This window comes from Thermobia domestica, chromosome 15 (assembly GCF_964235325.1).
Source record: "Thermobia domestica chromosome 15, izTheDome1.hap1.1, whole genome shotgun sequence".
NCBI classification, from domain to species: domain Eukaryota; kingdom Metazoa; phylum Arthropoda; class Insecta; order Zygentoma; family Lepismatidae; genus Thermobia; species Thermobia domestica.
This window is the reverse complement of record NC_137468.1, coordinates 188823789-188849223: the sequence shown is the minus strand read 5'-3', so window position 1 is coordinate 188849223 and position 25435 is coordinate 188823789. Positions and strand designations below refer to the sequence as shown.

At 35.4% G+C, this 25435-nt stretch overlaps 1 protein-coding gene across 13 annotated transcripts in view; it reads right to left on the bottom strand.

The window, feature by feature from the left end:
* Positions 1 to 25435, bottom strand: part of baz (par-3 family cell polarity regulator) — a 477788-nt gene that overhangs the window by 136200 nt on the left and 316153 nt on the right. For all 13 annotated transcript variants that reach the window (XM_081740533.1, XM_081740528.1, XM_081740531.1 and 10 more), the window contains exon 2: positions 4867 to 5070. In XM_081740533.1, the coding sequence (XP_081596659.1) occupies positions 4867 to 5070 (204 nt within the window). The remainder of the gene's footprint in view (positions 1 to 4866; positions 5071 to 25435) is intronic.

Sequence of the window (25435 nt, the reverse complement as noted above, 5' to 3'; positions counted from 1 at the left end):
ACGGAGTCGTGAAGCTTGATCTACATCTACCAATTTCAATATCCAATAGAAAGCAAGGGTATATCCATGTCGTCAACTTCCACCCATGAAATTTTGTCACTGTCGTCTCCCGTGATATACGGAGAAATCTCCCGAGGGTACAGTGTTGTCGAATTCCTGCTAAATTTAGTTTTGTTGTTGTTTTATTGCTATTATTGTTGTTATCTTTTAAGTAAAAAAAATGTTAATGTTCATGTTATAGTTCTTTAAGTGCTGTTTTCTTTGTAGCCTGTGTCGCAATGACTTTTAAGTTTGGCAACATTGTTAGTGAACTTCTGTTGTTTCACGTTTTCTCAAATGTGTGTTCGGTAGCTCCACGAATCATGCCGAATTCTTCCGATGCCTCACAGTGAGACAAAGTAGTTCTGTGATAGGTGTAGCTAGGCTTCACAAGTCCACGCGATCACTCTTGTGCTGTTAAAATTATCCGAATATTTGTTTTCAATATTCGACCAATTATTCGTTGTATATAATTAAGAATAATCACTTTATGATGAATTATTGGAATGCCATATGCAAGGTACGAGGTGACACTGGATAAGATTTTAGGGTACGCAATGCAACGATTAGCTGTCAAAATTTAATGGGATACCAAATGAGAAAGTACGAGATGTTACTGAATCGCTGTAATTGGCCGCATTGCCGAGCATTTACCAACGTTGGCCATACGGGCTACTTGGTCGCTTTGCCAAACTAACTCAACTGCCAACGTTGACCCTACGGTTAATTAGCCGGTTTGCCTAGCATTTGCCAACGTTGATCATACTGTGTAATTGGCCGCTTTGCGAGCACTTGCCAAGAAATTCAACTAAGAACGTTGACCACACGGTGTAATTTGCCGCTTTGCCAAACATTTGCCAACGTTGGCCCTACGGTGTAATTGATCGGTTGGCCGAAAATTAGCCAACCATCTCAATTGCTAACGTAATCCCTACGAAAGAAATAGAATTGGGATTAGGAGTGGCAGGTCGAGGCTTGGAGAAATGACCGCAAATTGCTGGTTGGCCCACATAGACTTGAATTCTAAGTTAGGCCAACGTACTTTCTGCTTTATTATTACAACAATCAATATCCAACCATAGTTACCATTAGCATACCTACCAAGTATGCTGCTAGAGGAATAACCAGTTTCGATTTCAACTTCAGAGCTCATATGGAGATCACAATTCCATCTTAAGCTGTACATTCAAGATTCATATGATCTCAGTAGTAAAAAATAGGTCAAAACTGCAAGCCAATCAATTTATTAAATATTAAACAAGAATCGGTCTTAAAATATCATACTTTACTAAGAAATTAATGCGTATGTTTTTTACGATGCGAGTCACATAAAATGACAAACTAATGTTTACACAATGACGTCAAGCCGTGACCAAACGTCTTTCTGAATCCTGCTTTACATCAGCGGCGACTGGTGAATAATATTATATATATATATATATATATATATATATATATATATGCAGGTAAATATTATAATTTTATCGCCACAGACTATAGAAAGAAAACAACTTATGTCCTAATTCTTGTCAATAATTACAATTAGGATATTAGTTAAGCTTGTAGCAATATGTCTAATTCCTTGATGAGGTGCTGCTGCTTTACATTATTATGCTTAACTATTAAACAGTTTTAGTCGCAAATGCTCTCGCCTTTCGTGCGCCCAAGTTCGATTCTCGATGGGGACACTCGATCGAAAAAGTGTAAAAAGATTTTTCAGGACAATCATCTTGAGTGAAGCTTTTCCTGAGTTACCTTTCATTCACACCAGGCAAATGCCGGGATGTTAGCGAACATAATGGCCCCAAGGCCGCTTCCTTCCTTTCCTCCCATCGGATAGTGTGCTCGCCGAGGGCTTCGAGACTAACCTCAGAAGAGCTAAATGGCCGTAGATGCCGACAGCACAGAAATCTAATTTCTAATCTTAATCCTATTAAACAGTTTCCTGAAGAAGCAACTTAAAAAAAACTGCCACACTGACCAAAATATTTTAGACACCTGTATATAACCTTGCTTTGTAGTTCGACCAACAAAAGTAGCTGCCATTTTTTATCAGTACAGACACGTCACAAAATAGTGGCTTTGTCATTATAAGAAGACGATAGCTCTGACCATGGGGTTATGGGGCAACACCAGAACATACCTACTACAAGTGAGGACAAATTATTGCTTGCAAATCTCTCACACAGGGTTCCCAGTAGCAAAAATGGTTGGGGAAAACGTTGGCAAATGACTGGCAACGGAAGGAGATACCACTATATATATATATATATATAAACGTTGTCAACGATAAAATCTTTTTTCGCTGTATTTACCACACTATAAGATGACCCCCTATTTGGAAAAGCCTTCTTGAGAATTTTCTTATTTTTTAACATATTCTGAATAATCATAATTACCAATTGCTTTATTGATTTCTTTAAAATCAAATGACATGAAATGAAATATTTCAGCTTAACGTCCGACAATTATGCCCTTTAGGCTAAGGGAGACGCATGATTAAGGTACCGTAAAACGGGGCTACTTGACATTTAGGGTTATTTTGACATAGAGTGGGGCTACTTTGACAGATGAGCAATTCGTGCTTCCTGTGAGAATTGTTGCATATACTTTCATAGATAAAGGCTGATATGGTGTCCACGGTGTGAATTGCCGGAGGGGATGAGAGATTTCTCCCATTGTATTTCTACCCCCTCTCAATATCCTTCCTGGCCCCCAATATATAATATAAGGACTTCTAGATCCGCCACTGTTTATCCCCCCCCCCCAAAATGAATAATCTAATTCGCACTCTGACGATATATATCAACGTGTTGTGGAAAGGTGGAAGAAAGTGGATTCAATGTGTCCTGTGCAAAAAATGAGTGTGTGGGTTTTGTAATGGTGGATCAAAAAATCCTCAGTATGCTTGTTACGACTGTGATGTTGACGACTAAGGTTTTTCTTTCCATTGTTACATGTAAAGATAACATACCGGTACATATGTAATTATGTTAAAAGTAAAGTAGAGTAAAAAATAAAGTAAGAATGTAAGGTAAAGCACCGTGATGTTCAAAGTAAAAGATGTTAAAAGTAAAGCTTTAGAAAAACTTGTATAGTGGTGTATAATGATGTACCACAACAAAATAAAGATTTCGTGCTTATCAAGTATACAGCATACCGTACCTTACACATGACCAAAACCGTGTTTTATACACTTTACATAAATTCCATGTCAAAATAACTCCATACGTTGAGTAACTTTGACCTTATGTAGCAAATACATAAGATGTCAAAGTAGCCCCACCCCCGGAGCTACTTTGACCGGTATTTCTTAATTTATTCCCGCCTAAACTTACTTGTAGAGACTTAGGTTTAGTAGTGGATGTGATAGCCTAGATACCTATTGTTATGATGAGAATAGTATCATTCATTGGTTGCAGAAAGTGTCCCGTGTACACATCTAAACTAGTCCAAAACCTGTCCAAGTAGCCCCGTTTTACGGTACGTGAATGACGGTGGAAGAATTGGTGGAATGAGAATGAGAAGAAATAGGAGCACCCCGAGAAAACTCACGGACATGATGTTGTCCAACACAAACTTATTTAGCGGGGATCGAACTAAGGACCCCAGGCCCCAGAGCTAAGCATTCTGCCACTGTGCCCCCTGCCGAAAAAAGTTAACATTACCTATTACAGGGCTCATAGAGGTATGGTCTCTTGCAAATAGTTGAAAAGTGACCAAAAAGTGACCAAAATCTCCTCATGCCGCCTTTTTCCTTTGTCAATTTCTCCATTACCTCTCTCTTCATTTGTTGTTTTGTTTCTTCTTTACTTCTTTTTGAGCTTCCTCCTTCCTAAGGTTTTCTAAGTTTGCTTTGTAATTACGGTAAGCAGACTTAGCAAATGTAAGAAGCTTCTGAGTAAGTGGAACCAGTTTTGGCCTATTTCCGAATTTCTTCATCCTAGATATTATATTTAACTTAGAATTGAGAGTTCTCAAAGCCATGAGATATTCCAATTTCATCACCTACTGTTAAGAACATACAAGAAGCATAACACAAGACGAACATCATGAACCCCATACACACACAACGTTGAGCGGAGCGTTAACTATTACGAGAAAAAACTAAAAGACTATTATGATAGAAGAAAGAATAGACACAGAAGGGTTCTCAACCCCATCTTGAGAGCTTAAGCATCCACCAACCGTCCACTGTGCTTTAGAAAGAATAAAAACTGAAGTGACAATAAAGCTGTTTCACATGTGACAGCAAGTACTGAAGCTTTCAGAAGAGTAATGAGTAACAAGTTTCTGCCTTTTTCCATTTATTTTTTCCAAAAAGAAAAAAAGAAAAAGAAAAGAAAAAGAAAAAAAAAACATTGTGGAATTGTCACTAGCTTCGAAGCTGGCTCTTCAAAAACATACACAAAAAAAATTATTAACAAAAGTAGCATTTGACAAACCAACTCATATCTCCAACTTTACACACATTTCATCTTGTTGCTAAGAAAGTATAATACGATCTCACATATAATCCCATCATTTTATTTCATCGACAGGTAACAAGATTTAAAAAACAAAAACAAAAAAAAAAAAAATCCACTTTGGTTTGTTTTCACGTATCCTACAGAAAATACACAATATATTTTGTTTAGAAGTTCAACCATCATCTTTTTAGATGTGTTCAATAACGTATGTTTTCTTCTTTTCTTCATTATATTTTAATACAACTTACGACTGAAACATGAAAGAAAAATGTCCCAGCAAGTGACGTACAAGGCAGAAGTTGTAAGAGTCCCCCTAAATAAACTGCTGAGAAGCTAAAATGAACTGAAAGTAAAGTACCTGAAAGATATCTGGACTGCTTGTTCCAACGGAGCTTCCACTGGCGCCGTCCCCTCCGTGGTGAGGATGTTCGCTGTCTTCCTCAAAGTTGGCGATGATCTGCTCTCGGTCATCCGCGACGTCGTGCAGTTTATCATCTGGATCCAAGATGCCACCATCCGACTGCGACTGAAGAGTGTGTACCGCCACCCATGAATCAGCCGCCTATAAAAGAAAATACAAAAGAATTAGATTACTTCTATAAATAAGCACAGTGACAGGTTTAAGGTATATGTCACTTGGAATACTTCTAATTCTATTTCATGTTAAATTCAATGGTGCTATTCAGCCGGTTCGCTAGATCCGGTTGTTAAAATATTTCGAGTTCGCAGAACCGTTTCTTATACACAGACCCAGTTATACCCAGGAACAGTAAATTTTAGTTTAACTATGTTTTTAGAAATTCTTACAGCTACATGGTTAAATATATAATCTCTTATAACAAGGTATAAGGGTTTATTTCTTAATCTTATATGATCAGATATCAAGAATGACAAACTTGGGTACAGGAGCGTAGTGGTGAGGGTTATTTATATTTGAAACCAATATATAGCATAACCAACAATTGTTGATTCATTGCTGGATTAAGGTACTTCCAATACTTTTTGACAACCATCTACATATCTTGGATACTTCGTCTCCAAGATATTTACAGTGCTACCTAAGGTCCCTACTTGTCACTTATGGTACCCAGAAAAAAAAAAACTTTGCTTTTGTGTGCCTTGTATTGTTTTGTTTCCTAAGAGAGTTACATCTATCCATCTACTATCTTTTCGGTTGTTAAAAAATTAGAACCGACCACCAGTTAAACTCACACCTACCGTGTCAGACTGTACTATCATCATCTCAAAAGTTTACACTGTATGGGTTATTCCAACGAGATTTTGTCTTAATATGAAATGTAAAACAAAATACAATATTAAAATATGGTTGGACAGTTAAATAGTTTTTTTGCCATCCTTGGATCTCACGACACAATTACGCATCCGTGGCCTCCAAGGTCTCCCGGCATAATCACGTGTGCTTTCTTTCTGTGAAGATATATCAAAGATTGATTTACGTGACACAACCACGCAGAGTTTACGTGACTTTCGAGACGGAATTATTATGGCTGTAAAATTTTCGAAACAAAAGGAATCTAGGTAATAAATTAGTCAAGTTTATTAGATAAGACAACATATCTACATACAAGGAAGAACATCTAGTCATCTATGCTTTCTTTACGCAGCAATTAAGTTGTTTGGAATCCTAGACACACAATCTGGAATCGTACAACTTTCTTAATGCCGAAAGTAATTAAATTACTTGGTTCATTTACAACAAAGTTCTTAGTGCAAGATAAAACTCTAATTTAATAGGGTTAGATTTTTTTAAATAACGGGTATCTAAACAAACAAAAAAACTTGAAACTAAAAAGGAAATTCTGAAATTTTTTTTTTAAACTTTTACATGCATGAATGTGCACTAGAGAGGGCCTGCTACTTTACTTCTTAAAATCCCTTTTCTACGATTCGACACACAAACTTGTGTTGCTAAGGAACTTACTTAGTATATTTGCAATGCTCTTGGGCTATATGGAGAACTTATTGGATGGTGAATAACACCGGATACAAACTAGTCACGAAATTTTGACTACTTATAAATGTGTCTCGATTTGGTCCTTTACTGAATCGCCGCCAATACACATGTCACCTGGCGCCTTACTGGTAACGTGCTGCCTTATTTAGAATACGTGTAAGATTCCCGAACTTGTATCTCGGAGGACTCCTTGGTGGCTATCGCTAGTGGCTCTTGTCCTTACGACCATCTTCACAGGGATTGTTATTGTAAACTTCGGCTTAGAGTTGGAAGCCAACTATTTGGCATCCTTCGAACGATTCTTAACTATTAATTTCAGTTAGAAGAAAGATGTCCACAGGGGCGGATCCAGGACGGACTTATGTGGGGGATTGTAATACTGCTACTTAAAGCTACTTTTAAGAGCTCCAAACTTTGGGATGGGTTTATATATTCAACCTTATCTGCATTCTCAAATATTTTAGCCGTAATTCATAATCATAAATCTTCTGCTTTGTGTAAGTAGCTATATTCTTTACGTTAAATAAATAAATGGATACATCTCTTTGTAAACATTATACTTTATACAAACATAGAAATAACAGTCAATAAATCTCCCTGTTATAATCTTAGTAAGATGCCAATAATAGAAAAATCCCATTCTGTGGGATTTTTCGAGGCTAATTTTTCGGAAAGGCATAAGGAGAATTTTCTTCGAAATTGGCAACATATGTGGGATTTTTCATATTATATATAATTTCAAAATTATTTACGGGCGAGAAGTGATCTAATGAGTCATCAATACGATTGAAATCCGTATCAATTGTCAAATTTTGTTACCGAGAAAGTACACGCTCGTACGGGAGGTGTTTCTATGCAGTGGCTTGGTATCCTGAAAACACTACCGCTACGAAATGTAAATTTTGCTTTGATATTTAAAGAAAGAAAATAGCGGAAGAAAGTAAGATAGCAGACGAGAAACAATCGACTTCGGAAACGTCAAACATGAAATGATTGGAGACTCCACTGTGGAACAAAGATTTTTCTATTATCATTAGATTACGTAGAAGACAGTGGCACAAAGATGTGATGACAATACTAAACTCTAACAACAAAACGTATTTGTATATCTTCATAACATTTTCAATTCTTTCTTCCACGTAAGGAAAGATCTTTACTCTTAAAATATTCCGAAATGTAGAAAGTGAAAACTTATGGATAAATCACTCATATATTGAAGAAAATTAAGTGTCACGCAATAGCTTCATTTTCAATATATATATATATATATATATATATATATATATATAATTTTATTATTTTTTACGTAACTAGTGGAACGTGGGATATTCAGGAACAAAATGGCAATTTCTGTCTCTCACAATGAGATTTTATGAAGTTTCAGATTGGCATCATTGAATCTTACTGGTTATTTCCACCCCAAACTGAAATTTTGTTCGTTTGTTTGTTTGTTGACGTTCAGCGATCTTTGTCATTCCCAAGGCTATATAAAACGTGAGGCCATAGGACCGAGCAAAGCGCCGTATTTTTCCCCACCGAGAATCAAACCCAGGACCACCTTCCTGTGTTTTCTTAGTTCTCCTACTAGAACAGCAGGGATAGCTATAATAAAAATTATTATTTCACTGAAAATTTGATGAAATATTATTGAATATGTATTAACTTAAATAACAGTACGAAGCATGACGAAAACAGAGTAATTAAGTAGCTACCTACCTGCTAGTGAATTCACTTTGTTAGGGAAACCGTGAATCAACCAGCGATAATAGATATAAGCAGTACAAAAATGACCGGAAATGGCCTTCACATACGAGAAAAATTCTCAAGAATATACGGGAGAAAGACAACAGTAGGTCACGATTAAATCTATTGTTGTTGTTGTGATTGGTTAACACAAGTGTTTATTCTCACACTGTGTCCTTCTGTTGGTTAGGCTTGTGAAAGCGTTGCATTTTCTCAGCGTAATCTACTGGCTACAAGAATGCTTTTAATTGCAGACACAAAAAGAAATGATGAAGTGAAATAAAGTAGCCTTGATGTTAAAGTAGACAAATTACTCTTTTCGTTTACAAATTACGAATTCACAAAAACAAAAGCTGCTCAAAGAGCTCATGTACATCTTATTCACATGAAAACTGATTGCGGATACTACAGGAACAAGTTCTATATGAACAGATATTATACTGTGCTAGTATATATACACTTTTCTAGTTTATTACTATTAACAAAATCTCCGAGGCTTGAGAACCAAAAGTAATTTATTTTTTACTGCTGTTGCGGACTGTTCAATTGATATTATAGCTGTAACATTATCTTGATTTCAGTAATAATCTGTATTCTTATGATTATTTTCTTTAAGTTGAACTAATGAAGGTTTTTCTTTCTGACAGAGATTACAGTATTTTTTCCAATCAGTAAATATCAGTGCTAGTGGTGACGATGTTATATTTGCTGTTAAAGAAGATTTAAGTTGTCGGCGGAGGTTTGCTAACAATAGTTTTTACGTAAATGAAGTCGGTTTAATAATCCAATAACGTATACACCATTTGTTTCTCTCGGATTTCTTTTCATAAAATAATTGAATTAAAAAATTAAACACGGTCAAAATATTGGCAGTATTTTATTCTATAGAATTACAATACTCTGTTCTACGAAGCAAGGAAATCACAGTATTATTAAGGAATCTAAAATTGCAAAAAGAAAGAAACAAATATCCTTATCATCCATTATATATATATATATATATATATATATATATATATATATATATATATATATATATATATATATTCACAGAAATACTACTTACTACTAAGGAGCTTTAAAAATTTTCCAATTTAGGAGCAATTATAAAACTATGCAAAGTCTTCTTTCTTAATTCAAGCTTCAAACAATTTGCTGTAAGTTTATCAATACATAAGATCATCTAAGGAAAACTTCTCCACATGACAACACAAAACAAAACAGATAAATCGCAAAGATAGTTGCGTGCTACAGAAAACTTTTTTATTACTCCCTCATACGCTGAACTATTAAAATCATTTCCGCTCCTTTAGAAACGAACAAAACCAATGCATGACTGCCAACAGCCAGTGGAGAAAAGAGCCCTCGTCATTATAGGCAATTCCTCTCGAAGCAATAAACTTAATGGTTGCTGAAAACTAACGAAGTGGAGATTAATAAACAGTTGGAAAGTTGCATCGCTTACACGTTTCTGGGTCAATTGCCGAATCGTTCTGCTCTGGTGCTGTGCACAACCATACAGCAAGTTTACTTAAGCATCTCAAGAGTATAACTGAAACACACGCTCAACCATTTGTTTAATTGTACTCGGAATTATGTAAATCAACAGTCATTTGTTATTGTTAATTATGACTATGGAGTGTCCACCTACAATGCAATATTGCTGTCTAGTTTCCTTTCTTAAAAAATTGAGAAAAGCTTAGCTATGTTGAAAGTAATTTTACTTCTATAATATATTCTTGAAAAGCAGGGGTGCCCACAGAGGGGGGTTAAAGTCTATATAAATATGTTTAAGGGGGTGTAAAAATTAATCGAAAAGAAGATTTTTTTTCATGGAAGAACACCTACGGATAGACAATTGGGGGGTGCGTCATGGACATAAGGGGGGACACCACTGGAATAAGTAACGTAGGTTAAAGACATTCGTTAAGTTATATGCTATATATTTGAAAAATATAGTTACTGCATCCTTACTTAGATTACAAAGATCTGTAATATTTGATATGTCAAATAGCGTCATTAGGTTGTACGTAACTGTAGTCAAAATTACGAAACTTATCAAGAGACACACGGTGGCCCAGTGGTAGAATGCTTACCTCTGGTGCTCGAGTCCCTGGTTCGATCCCCGACCAAGCTTGCCTTAATCATCGTCTCCTTTAGTCTAAAGGGCATAACGTGGGACGTTAAAATAAGAATTTTTGGATCAAACGATTCAATATATTTCAATCAAAAAAATGTCTTGTACGCCTGATATCTGGAGAACTACATACAGTGTAGCCAAACCCAAACTATCACTTAACTCACTATGATGTGCTTATTTCGTAGAAAATACGAAAAGTCGATTTAGGGGCCGTTCAAAAATATTGTCGCCCCTGATCCAAAAACTAATAATTGGCCAAGGTCGTCCTCTTTTGACTCATTTTTTAGTTTTCCTAAAATTGTTTTATTTTTTATAAAGAGATTATTTGGGCATACATTTTCAGTAGTTTGTTGAATTTAACAGCACAATTGTGTTTATTATTACTATTATACTGGCTGACATATTACTTGTACATGTTGCTTTTATGTTCAACAATTTCCTCTCTTGTATGAAAGGGCGCCCATCAGGGCAGCAAGGTGAGGCGCTCGCCCCCTATAGGAAATTGTACTTGGGAATATCGAAAACCCAATAGAATTTTTACATTAGTTACAGCAAAATTTGAAACTGTATTTGAAATATCGCTTATACTTGCCCCACCTTGGAAACCACAACATGGGCGCCCTTGCTTGTATGCCTAGCAAACATGTATCTTCAGAGTTAAGCTTTGTATATACCAGTGATGGACAAACTTCTCTAGAAAGTGGTCAAAGAAAAATGACAAAACTTTAGCAGGGCCAATGTAATTTATTAAAAATAACAATGGTACGTTTTAGAAAATCCTTGTAGTACTAAGCCCTGTTAATAAAGTGATAGGTTATGAAGGAGAATATGATAGATGACACTGTAACTGCATTTAGGTTATGTTAGTTTTTCAACCTATTTTTGACGTAATTCTTTTTAAAATTCATTGTATGAAACAGTATTCTCAATATATTTCATTATTTGTTGTATTGGAAGAGTAGGATAATCATATTATGGCTATTTCTACAAGGAAATGCGTTACAATGTAATACCACAGTGCTCAGTTCGTTAGTCCCAAGTAGTTGTCGGAATAGGACACTTAGAGTGAACCCACTTTCTAATTCTGTAATTTTCTAAAGGTTAATTGACCTCTGCTAAAGAACAATGATAGAATTAAGTGTAATTAAAATAATAGACGATCGAAAAGACAATTGTTACGTAAATAAATTAATCTGTCGTCATTAAGGTAAGTATAAAAGGGAGAAAAGAAGACAATAATCCAGGATCAGGGCCGGATCCAGGATTGTCTGAGAGGGGGTTCACAAATAACTACCAAAATAACAAATCATACAAACTCTTCAAATTGACATGTGACAATATTCTTTACCCCTGACAACACTGATGCACAGAACGAAGGAAAGTATTTTTAAGAGAGTCGCAAGTGTTATGCAGAGGGGAAAAAGTACTCTTTTCCTAGTTTTTTTCTTCCTTACTTGACAAATGTTATATTGCTTTGCTTGGTGAATCCTTTTCCTTCAAGCTTTTGAAAACCGACTTAAACTATTGCTTTTGCAAAGCTCTGCTTTCTTTTAAGCCCCAAAGGGAGCTAGCTTCTCATTTTAGATAGCGTATATTTACAACGAAGAATGGGTGCACGTGCACCTTTGCACCCCCCCCCCCCTAAATCCGGCCCTGTCTAGGATTATTTAATGTTTTTAATTATTCTTCTTTTCAGTCGTAAGATTAAGAATCATGTCGCAGGGCGAATAGAACCTATCAAGTGACTCCATTTGGTCCGCGGGCGTAGTTTGCACATCACTGGTGTATACTATTACATAACATCCGAATCAACTCTTTTATTATGCCACTAGTAAGAAAACCACATATTATCGTTAATGAAAAAAAAAAATGATCAGTAATTCTTACACTAAGTTTTGTTAGTTTACACGTAATATAAACCCAAAAATGTCATGAGCTGCAAATGCTATCAATTCGGCACACACCAAAAAACTATTATTATTATTATTATTATTATTATTATTATTATTATGTCTTTTGGCAGGTCCTGGGGGGCTAATGTATTTTTTTTTCCTTTGATCCTTGAAGTGTTTCTTCCATGTTTCTCGATTTTCAGATTTCTCTTTTAACTTTCTTCTATTTCTCTCCCAATATTTTCTTCTACTTCTCAAGTCATCGATCAATTGTGTTATTTGTATTCCTCGCTTTGCTTTTATGATGGTATAAAGAAGACAATTTCTACGCAAGATGTGTCCAATGCAATTGGCCTTTCTATGAAGAATGGTGGCTAGAAGAGTCCTATCCGGTTTAAAACGTCTTCGTTTGTTACTCTTTCTGTTCATTTTATCTTCTCCATCTTTTTTCAACACCACATTTCGAAGCTCTCTAAATATTTCTTCTCTAACTTCCTTAATGTCCACGTCTCTCAAGCATACAGTCTAATATTCCATATTAGCACTTCTACACCAATTTCTTCCTTAGTCCAATATTGAGCCTGCTAGTTAAGAGTGATCTTTCCTTGTTGAATGCTTCCTTAGCTATGAATTTTCTTGTCCTGATCTCTTTGGTGCAGTAAGCGTCTTTCGTCAAAATACATCTCAGATATTTGAAATATTCAATCTCTTCAAGTCCTCTTTGTTCTACTCTGACATATAAGGACGCATTTCCACGGGATATACTCATGACTTTCGATTTTTCGAAGTTGATTTCCATTCCATATAATTTCCTCAGTGTCAACTATTTTGTCTATCACATATCACTTGTAAATGTTTTGAAAAACTAAACTCTTTCCATATTGTTTGCAAAATAAATAAAATAGCTCAAACTCTAACTTAGTAGTGGGCGCAAAAACCAGTTTTTCAGTTTTTAGAAAAACCGAAACCGGTTTTTGAAAATTTTCAAAAAACGGTTTCGGTTTTCTCAAAAACCTTGTTCGATTTTCACCGAAACCGCTTATCGGTTTTCTCCAAAGCCGGTTTGGTTTTCACCGAAACCGGTTATCGGTTCTTCAAAACCGGCTGGTTTTTTTTTCAAAATTTAATATATTTCTGACTAGAATAGTGTTTCGTTGTTCTCCGGAAACCGATTCCGTTTCTACAGAAATAGTTTTGTTTGTTTTCCAAAAGTTTTCATCGAAATCAGTTTTCACCGAACGGGTTTTTGGAGAAAACAGAAACCGCTCTCGGTTAGAAACCGAACCAGTTTTAAAGAAAACCGAAATGTCGGTTTTTGGTTTTTTTTTTATAAAAACCGGCTTTGCCAATCCCTACTCTAACTACATATAAACCTAATCAACCATCAGAACATTCCACTCGCGTTAATCAGCCTTAGGGGAATGAAACGTGAACTCTTTGTTGTGAACAAGATTTAACGCAGTTATTTCGCTTCTCTTACGCTGCAATTGTTGTGAAGTATTTACACTACATAAAGATGTACTATAGGTCCAGATGCTGGGATAACTGTTGTCACAGTTCATGACATTCTCATCATGTCGATTGACAAAGGAAAAACAGAAAAGACTGTTTTGTCAACGTTCTTATTTCCCACGGAAGATGATTCTGCTTTGTTCAAGAATTTAAAGCAACATTAAACAAAGTTATTTAGCTTTGCCAATGTTCGTAACTTGGCACACATGGTTAGTCAAAGAACACACTCAACAGCGACAGAGATACTGCTTCTATAAAAACATAAACGACGAAGCAAAATATTAAGTTGGGACAGTGTTGCAAACACCTTTTGGCAGACTAGAACAGTGATGTCATTTCCTGCCAGTTAACAATGTGATCAATTTTATATAGCTACAGCAGAATTCCCACTTACTTGGCGAGCACGAATTCCCTGACTTTTCCAGGTTTTTCAGGTTACAATTTACAATTTTCTAAGTCTATATGTAATGTAAAAAAAAAAAAAAAAAAAAAAGCAACTATTTTCCTCACCAGAGGGCTTCTCATCTACTAACGTGTACAGTCAGTGACAAAACTTCTTTCTATTTGATGAAATTAGTTTCGTAATAAACTTCAGAATGAAAGGACAATTTGAGTACAGTTTTCAGCAAATTAAAAAGAAGTTAAAAAGATAATTTTGTGTACGTTCCAGCCATACCGCCGTTATTTCGAAAATAAATTTCGCCGAAGGGAAATAACTTTTGTCGCTAACTGTACATGTATATAGCGTGTGTCTGTAGATAGTGTAGTTTCGAAGAAAGAAAAAAAAACTGAATTTATTTTATAAAATATCTCCTACCAACTAGCCGGGTAAGACAAGAAAGAAAAATGGGTTTTGAGAAGTAAAAAATCCGTACTTAAAATTTCCTGATTTTTCCAAGTTTTTTCAGCTTTTCGTGAAATTCCCTAACTTTTTCCAGAACTTTTTACAAGTAAGCGGATTTCCCTGACTTCTCCAGGTTTTACAGGCCGGTGGAAACCCTGTGTAGGTAGCCTATTTGATATCACTTGAAATCGGAAGTCGGGCTGTCGGGAGCCCAGGCTCATTATCGTCAAAGACGCTCGTCAGTTTGAATATCTATGTCCTAGCAGCTCTTTAAGTTTAACGTCCCACAATTATGTCCTTTAGGCTAAGGAAGACGGATGATTAAAGTGAAGGATAATGGAACAAATTGTAAAATGAAAACCTGGGAGAAAACGGGAGTACCACTAAAAATTCCAGGGACACGACTCTGCCCTAGCTTAGGCTGATTTAGATTCTTACACAATCGCATGAACGACACAACTATCTAGACCAGTGTTTCTCAAAGTGTGGGTCGCAGCCCTTTTCTTTGGTTGGTCGCGAGAAGTTTTTCCTTTTAATTGTGAAAATTGTATTTTGATGCAGAAACATACGTATGTTGTAAAGTAAGTACCATTCAGAAAATGAAAATTGAAAGCGTTTGTTAATGAGGTGAAGAGTAAGTGGTTACTTAGAGCCCTGCCCTGTTGTACAGTCAGTAGGGATGCTGGGTTAGGATGGAAGAGAATGGGTAAGTTAAAATATGTCACGAGGTAGGGCATTACGTTGAGAATAGTGTTAGCTCTGTGTTACCTTCATATGGAAAAATTAGAGATATGATTTACAAAATTTAATTGGTTTGAAATACCACCATTTCGTAGAATGAAATGAGTATTTGAACAAAAGTAGGTGGGCCACAAAGTACTTTTTAATATTTAATGTGGGTCGCGGAAGCAACAAGTTTGAGAACCGCTGATCTAGATAAAGGTTTTTTTTTAAAGTTTTTTTTTTTTTTTTTTAGTTTGTTAATTCAGTACACTAATGAACACAGAAATATTAATACTTAGAAATCCGTATAATTTAACTGAACAAAACTGAATTCTGATCTCTAAACTATAAGTAAAATTTCTAATAAATAGTATGACAAAAAAGAGTAGACGTATGAATAAATGAATGCGTTTTATTCTAAATGTTACACATATTACGTGTTACTGACAGAAGGAAACAAAAATAAAACGTCATGTGCTAGTTAATTGTGTGATTGTTGTTTACCTATGAAGTATATAAATAAACGACCTATTTCTGGACAACACATACTATTAATTGGTATTGAAATGAAATTAATTGAAATCTTTGAGTTTAACGTCCAACGATTATGGCCCTTAGGCTAAGGGACATGATGATTAAGGCAAGTGAATGATGATGGAAGAATTGGTGTGGGAGGAAACGAGAATATTCCGCGAAAACCCACAAACTAACTTGGCCGGAAATCGAACCAGATTCCACGCATCAGAAGTAAGTGGTCTACCACTGAGCCACTGTCCCCTCTTCAATTAGTATTGGTAGAAAACGAGACATTGCTTTAAAAATCGTTTCTCTTAATTAATCTCGAAAACTACGCATGATACTTAGCCTCCAGCATCTCTGCCTGTTCAAATAAATCATTATGGATTGATGTAGGTCTTATCTTTCGAAAATTTACTTAAACAAAATGAATAAATAAATAAAATGAAAATGAAATCAAAGCTATCAGCTCTACGTCCCACGATTACGCCGTGTAGACTAAAGATGATGATGATGATGAACGAAGCCGTGGAATGAAGAAAGTGGGAGGAAACGGAAGAATTGCGAGAAAATCCACATACACGGTGTTAAATGAAAAAGAAAGCTCAGTTTCATCTTAATATATAGATAGCATTATAGATGGCATAGTTATCGTACAGTCTACTTCATTTTTTATTGTATTCTTTTTTAGTTTTCTCAAAAACTACGCATGAAAATTTGTATTCACTATCAACAATGACATATATTAATTGCTTGTCTTATCTTTGTACATTTAGGCAAATTCTTACTTTGGTCATTTCATTCAATGAATCGTTCAATCAATGGATTCGTAGCAGGGAACTAGTTCCTTGGAACAATTGATTAAGTATAGGAACCAATTCCTCACCTCACCTAACTTAACCTAACCTAATTATCAACAGTAAGTTATCACGTGACTCGATACCAGTAACGAATGTACAAAAGCAGATACGTTCTCAAAACCGGAATCAGAAGACACAAATCACTGAATAAAAAAATGAATGAAATGACGAAAGTAAAAATTTGCCGACGTTTCTTTCTGCTAAATACTAATAAATATTGCAAGATCTCAAACATAAAACTAATTTTAAAAATTAAGTAAAATAAATTAAGACAGTAATTAAAAATTACTATTTATGGCGGAAAAGAGGGAATTTTTAGGGGGTGTCTATTTCAAAATGAACAGTTTTTGAAATGGCAGTTCAAAAAGAAAAGATCCATTTGTCTACAGGGTGTTACATTCCCTGTGAACTGATTCCTCAGATCAAAATAAGAAGAAAGTTCATATGGACCTGTGGTCGGAACTGCATAGTTTCGTATTTATAAAGTGCCGGAAACGTGAGAAAGAAAAAGAAACTTTAAAGGTACATAGTTTCACTACTATAGGACCGATCATACTCAGATCAAGATATCACTGAGGAACTAGTAGGGTCTATGTGAACTATCGAATTATCCATCTTTCAGAACCTCCAATACTTGCGCAATCATTTCTACAGAGTCTGTTTGGGAATACTTGATCACTCTCCACCTACCTGTCTAAAAATTGGTGTACAAGTACTGGAGCATTCTTAAACATGGATATTTGGATACTTCACAAACCAGTTTCCCGGTGATGTCTTGACCCGACTACAATAGATCCCATAGTAGTGGAGCTATAAACTTTTAAATTTCTCGGGATCCTATAACTCCGAAACTATCCAATTTGGAGGACAAGTTCTTACTTTGATGTGAGGAAATCTATTCCCTAAATATTGTTGCAACATTTTTGTAACAACATGTATATATGAAGTGCTTTTTTTTTCGAGTGATACCAGTTGCTGAATGGTTTTTGTATCATAAAAGTGAGAGTATTAACACTTATTGTATTCTACGTCCAGTCGATTGTGAATACAAAAGATAATGATTTGATGTAATAGTACTTTCTCCACGTTCTTCTATCGAGAAAAAAATATATATGTAATTTTACATTTTGATAGCAAAATAAAACATAAGTTTCTCCATCAATTAGAAATATCAATAAAACTATCCTCCAACAAAGTAAATATTAATACGTATGAGTATCAGGAGAAATGAAAGTTGAACACAAATATTTATAACTCCTGAACACTTATCAGAGAATTCAAACACCTAACACGAACACTTTCAGTTTAAAACAACATTGTACGGTTCATTTACGACCTTGTACATGCGTTACATAATTATGTTCAATATTTCATTGTAGCAAAGGAGGTTGGTTCCTACAATACATTCATTCAATCGATACTGACAGTGAAAGATCTCACGAAAATTACATAACTTTTAAAAAATAGTAGAATACAATTTGTTATTTGTATGACGGTATGAAAGACATCACTCGTATTGAGAGTTATGAAAGTTTTATTTAAATAAGTAAATTAAATCAAACATATCACTCACCGTCTCGAGACATTAAAAATAGCTGTACAATCATGACAATAGGAAGGGGGAGGGGTAATAACAAAATACTACCACACTTTACAAAGTATAAATAGCAGAAAGTTTAAATGCAGATAATACGTTCTTGCTATACTACCGTTATTCCCAAAATAAATTTTACCAAACGGAAAGAACTTTTGGCCCTGACTGTACACTTACAGTTTTAATCTTTGAAATCTTCAACTTTTACGAGCCACGTTTATGCCACTTAGGCTAAAGGAGACTGTGATGATGAGAAATGAAGGAAACGGTGGAATGAAGAAAGTGGGAAGAAACGGGAGAACCCCAAGGAAACCCACGCACACGGTGTTTTAGTCCATCATAAAGTCCACTTGGCCCGAGCTGGAATCGAACCAAGGACCCCATGCACCAGAAGTGAATACATTTTTGATCTATGCAAAGGAGGACAGGGGCTCAGTGGTCGAGCGCTCATTCTGGTGCCTGGTTCGATTCCAGACCATGGAACGTCGTGTCTGTAGGTTCTTTTGCATTTTTTTTTTTTTTTTTTTTTTTTTTTTTTTTTTTTTTTTAAGTATTGCAAGTTACACATGATATGAACTACCACCTACAATGTCACAGTACTAAGATTTCTAAGGCATATAAGAAAGAAACTCAAAACAAAGTTCAATTTATTCCTTTCGTATTAGTAGTAAAAATTTTAGTGAAACTCAATGGCGTACACAGAGGATAAGTTCGGTGTTCTAATTCCGTCCTCGCCTCTTTCAACATGGAAAAAACAAACACTTACCACACTATCAGTGGCGTATTTACGATTTTGTTTCGGGAGAGGCTTTGCTAACTTTCGGGGGGGGGGCTTTGCCTGGAAATATGAAAATTCTGCAAGATATTTCATTTACTCTACTATACTAAGATTTCGGGGTAGCTTAAGCCCGAAAGCCACCCCTAAATACGCCACTGCACACTATTATATATACTCTGACACGATATGAACTTGGGAATTCATAAAATTACAATTTCAGTTCCCCAGAAAAATTCTGAACTACTCCTTCCCTGTTTCTCACAGACAAATAGTGAACCTAAAAAAAACCCATATCAGAGTAATTTCTCGCGCAGTTCTATTTACCAGTCTGTAGTGACAAACGTAAACAGCAAAAAAATTGAGTTCTTTTCTGATTTGTAATGGAACTTCACACTTTACCTATATTATCCGTTGAAAAGTAATAATGAAGCTCTTTATAAGACGATCCACCATTCTTGTACTTCGTTTCAGTTTTCGTTGTCCTACGCCGTGACACTTCACAAATTTGCAAACTGTACATTTACCTTTATTCATATTTTATAGACCATAGGAAAGAAAATCAAACCCAGCTGTCAAGAATATTTCCAATTTACACTTCCAAATAAAACGTATTCAAACTATTGACTAATTTTAAATCATGATTCATCACTTCTTTGCATCTTTCTTTGTAGCTTTTTTTTTAAAAAAAAAATAACCCAAAAGTTAAAAAGCTGAAGTAGATCGCTGCAATCTTGCAAACTCATCTGGCATTGAATGCATCACGGTGTTGCGAATTTAACGTAAAAAATAAATTAAAAAAATGTACTTTGTATAATAAACTAGTATCTCGGAAATCAGGTGGGATGGCCACCTGATCAAGAGAAAAAATGGAATAAATGTCACCCATCTATATTGAGTACTTTTGGGTCCACTAGAGAAAATGGTGCGTGCGCAATACGCGTATAATGAGACAAGAAATTAACTCTCTTATGAGCAACTGAAATAAATTTTCAGTTTAGTGTCCCAGGATGCTAAGGGAGACGGCGATGATGATAATGAACGACGCGGTGGAATGAAGAAAGTGAAGCGAAACGGGAGAACCTTGAGAAAACTCATAAACCCGGTATTTATCTAATATATAAAAACGAAAGTCACTATGTTTGTGGCTTCTTACCGCTTGAACTAGCAGACAGATTTCGATCAAATTTTCAACATAGATGAAGTTTGGGTCTGGGACGGTTTTTATCATTTCACTTTGAAGGTACAACTTCGGAGAGGGAGTGGAGGGGAAATGTTTAAAAATGATTGAAAATGGCCGATATTAGTGTCGAATCCATAGTTTTTGGAGTCGCTCAGATGAACAGTGACACTTTCGATGCTTTTTAAATCCAAATTCAGCCCGCAACTTGAGGAAGGGGTACAGGGTGGCCCAAACATAGGGATACGACACCCCTGCATTGATCAAGTATGACATTCTAGTTTATGGGTTCATTTGCTTTGGCTCTTTCCAGCTTAAGATATAAGTAAAAACACATTAAGAACAAAGAATAAAGAAACTAAGTCTACCTGGTTGATAACAATAAGAAATGATATAAAGTGCAATAAGCTGATCAGTACGGTACTGTATACCTACTTTTGGGCCACCCTGTATTTCAATGATCGAAAATGACCGATGTTAGTATCAATTACATAGTTTTCGGCGTCACTGAGACGAACATTAACATTTCCGATGCAATTTAAATTCAAACTCAGAGTCCACTGCCTATATATCCAAAATGAAACTATTTTTCCCGTGCGAAGAACGGGTATTCTGGTAGTCTACTATAAAGTCCAGTTGACGCGAGCTCAGATCGAACCAGAGATGAATATTCCACCACTGAGCCATCGCAACCCCTGATACTGTATTGCATTTTATAAAAACACATACTTCTGAAAAAACAATGTTATTAAATTGTATGTAACCTCAAAAGGAGTGAATATCATTTCACGCTGTGACACTATAATAGACTTCCAAGCAACACGGATCCAATACTGAAGACAAATGATGGAAGCTCTGGTTACAACGGAGGGATAAAGCTGAAGCCTATGTTTGGGACGTTGAACCCATATTAAACACCACTTCTCTTTGTAATCATTTTCGCTCTACGAGAACGCAAAATTGAAGCCCGAAATGGTTACATCTTCCACCTTCGGTTTTAATAATATATGTAGCATAAAAACGGAAGATTGAGTTAGAATATCCCATAATAAAACCTAACGCTGATTACTATACAATGCCACAAGTGTCTCAGTTTGTTGTTCAACAACTGTGGGAACCCTAAATATGACAAACGCCTTTTAAAAAAAAAAATAAGAGTATAAAGTGTCTCCAATGTTTGCAAATTAAATTAACATTTGTTTACTGATCGATGGTAAAGAACGCATTGAACCGTGAACTGTATGCTTACAGTACAAAATGACTGTATATTTAATTGAAACATTGTCAACTAAACGCGTGACAAGAGTAGTTTATTATTATTATTATTATTATTATTATTATTATTATTATTATTATTATTATTATTATTATTATTATTATTATTATTATTATTATTATTGAGCAGATAGAGGTCTATGACCATGTTAAACAGCTGGAGCATCCGTTCTGCAGCTAACAGCGGATGTTCAAACAATATTACTACCGAATGAAAACATGCACTTCTGTATGGCCACTACAAACATACAGTCAACACTAACAACGGTGACTTCATGTTTCTGCTTCACCTTTTAATGTCCATCATTAATTTGAAGAAGGTTTTGAAGATCCAAGAATACTGAAGCTTTTTCTAGCAGATGACACAGCGCCATTTTGTCTCCAAAATTAAGCTATCTGGTATTAGGGCTTGTGAAGGGTTATGGCCTGCCAGATGGATTTGGCTGGTTAGTTGGATTGGAATTTAGCCTCCCTTTCAGCACCAGGCTGTATGGGACGTGCAGGTCCAGATTGGTGCCTAGGGTAGGTAAGGGTAAGGTATTACGGTGAGTAGGTTGAAGCCTAGGGACAAGACATTGACTCTTCTAATAAAACCAGATACATTTTCTGAGATGAGACAGCCCCAACTCTAGTCTCGTAGGTATAAACAATATTGCAAACGTAATTATTATTTAGCAAACTTTTAATAATAGTAGGGCCTAACCAAGGTTTTTTTTTTTTTTTTTTTTTTTTGAAGCCTAGCCTTCAATATAACATTTTATCACAAATTAAATTAAGTACAACTGAAAATTAATGAATATTTGAGAATAGAAAATATTTACGTCTTTAAATTTGTTGAGCGGAAACTCAATCAGTTTCATTTTAGCGTTGTTAGTATTTTGCATCCTGAGTATTATACTAACCCGCTAGTCCCAACAGTGCTGCGGGTATTGTATCAAGCTAGGATGATAACTTCCATACAAATATATGGGGAACCGATGTTTGATTTTCAATATCTTTGTATCAAATGGATGGAGGGATCTCCTCCACCAATGAAATCAATTCCTAATTTCTGATCCTCTACGTCCGGGCACTGTTGCCACACTTGGTACAATTGTACCAAATTCAGCCCTTTTTGTCATTCATCGGCCCGTTGGTACCACGCCAGCATTTTCAGCCCCTTTTGTGAAAGAGTTTGGTACAATTCTTCCCAATTCAGCACTATTTGACAAATACAAATACACAATTTTAAAAGTATCAGTAGGACTTTTCCTACATCTCACGTTACTCATACTGTGTGTTGGACTCTAAATAAATGATGTTGAACATTTATTCTCTGACGTTGCATCACATAACGCCATGAACTTTGTGTGCAAAATTCGTAATTCGAACTATACCGGAAAACAAGTGACGCTAGATGGGCGCATCCTGATAATTTATATTTTAATATTTTATTATAATGTACTGTTTACACGCGAACTGGGAGATGATTAATTTGTTAGTCGTTTTATGTATTTTTTTCATATATAGCCATAATACCGTTTAGATTTATTGGTCATTTTGAAATAGAGGAGCGTTTGGTTTCCTTACAATACATACGGAAGATGATAACTGTTTTCCGTTCTAATTTGCGGCCCTTGTTATACTTCTTAGGAATGAAAAAATTTTCATATACTTCCATGGTTGTTCGGGATCCTCCTATTTGGGTGTTTTTATTAAAGTAATTTTTAGAAAGAGCATTTTCTTTATTTAGACTCTTGGAAGAGGGGAGGAGTAGAACTTTACTCTTTTAGAGCCATGTATTACAATTGGTATAAAGAAATGAATTCAGCCCTTTTTGTTTCAATTTGGTACTATTTTCAGCCCACTCCAGGGCTAGGACTGTGGCAACACTGCGTCCGGGTCAAAGTAGATGGTAATCCATCAAATAGCTCTGGATACTTTTTTTTTTTTTTTCTCTCAGATGGTCGGGCGGACAGATGGAGTAAATATATAAAAGATATTTTAATAAATGAAAATTCCTTTAAAATTTGCGCAGTGCCATTTTCCAAATTTTAATTCCTTTATATATTGAAAAAAGAAACCTTCCCACCTTGAACTTCCTCCTGCATATAAAGAAAAATTAGGAGAAATGACGCGATGAGCATATGTAATATGAATAGGGTTTGGTTTGAAAAGGTGTGCGCATTCGGAAATAATAAAGATGAACACATCGTTTAGGAATTCATACGTACGGTACATCAGAGTTTGTAATGAAAACGTAAACGTAAATACTTTAATAGCAGAAATATCCTTAAAGTCATATAAACTCTACGTATTTGCACTATTTACAATACAAAAAGAATTAATAACAAGCTTCCTTACTTTTAAATGTACACCAGTGAAGGACCCTACCAGAAACACTGTTGCAGCATTTACAATTAAAATGCTTCATTAATTTTGTTGAGTTGTACTGACTGAGATAAGTATTATGACGTAACAAAGTAACCTCTCATTTCACAGCAGACATTTCCTTATAACATTTCTGCTACTTACAAGAATTTCGTAACTAGCATGAATTCTACCACAGTACTATTATGTGATTTCAACAAGAAAAACAAAGAAAGAACATTTATATATTGTTCTGGCTAGTTCAGCAAAATTTATGAAATATAATAAACTTAACAATATTGAAATTACCTTCTTTTTAGGTAATCCACCGAAGAAACTCACTTATAACACAAAAACAAACGGGGAGGGGGAAATCAGTTTCCAATACGTCCTATTTCGAACACAGGGTTAGTTGACATAAATGATATTTCATTAACTAATAAGCACTTTGAAGGAAATCCACAACTTTCTCAATTGCACTGACTGACTGTTCCACCCACAAGCAGCAACGCTCTACATTCCTCAGCCTCAGGTCGTTCAGTATGGTTGAGCAATGGCCTTTTCACGCACTCCATTGTTGTCAGGCGCATGCGCCACCATTTCTACGTACTCCTCGTAATGTTGTTATAATGGCAATGAGATATTATGATGGATTTTCCTTTTTTATGCTTTGCAAAAACAAGCGAAAAAACTACAGGCTATATGGAAACTAATAAATGACTCAAAAAGGGACAAAGTTCGTTCTCACTTGCATTGGGAATTTAACAACACTAGTAAGAATCTCCGTTCTTCAGACTGTCAAGCTTGATTTCCAGGAAAACTGGTGCATATGCCTTAAAATGACTGGCACTGGCAAAAAAATGACTTTTCGCTTCTTGAAGTACTGATAACGTTTCAAAAAAATTTAGTAATTTTTTTTCCTTCTTCTTCTTAATGGACTTGCCACTCTTTTGATTCACTCACTGACTCAGCTTTCCCACCTAGGCTAACAAACGCACGTACTATGTTAAGAATAAGTACGATTGTATTACTTATCTTCTGCTATACTAGATTTTTCTTGTTTACTTGGTTTTTCCCACACGACAACTGCGTTCTTCACTTATGCTCAAGAAAAACCTCTGGATAGGGTTAATACCACATCACACAATGCCATTTGCGTAACCGTCTTCCTAGCTAGCCCGGAAAATTGTTAATTTTATTATTATATTATTATATTATTATTATTATTATTATTATTATTATTATTATTATTATTATTATTATTATTATTAACTAACCCTATGGCCTATGGTACCAGGAGGTTCAATGCCGTGAACAGAAAATCTTCCCATTGACTTCTGTCCTTAGCCAATTCAATCTAGTTCCTACTTTATATTCCTATTTTTGCCTCATCCATCTTAATATTGTACTCCCATCTGTGCCTAATCTTTCTAATGGTCGTTTTCCGATTGGTTTTCCAGTGAAATTTTTGAAAACGTTCCTACTTTCTTTCATTCTGGCTACATGACCTGCCCATCTGTCTCTCCGAGATTTGATGACCCTAACAATG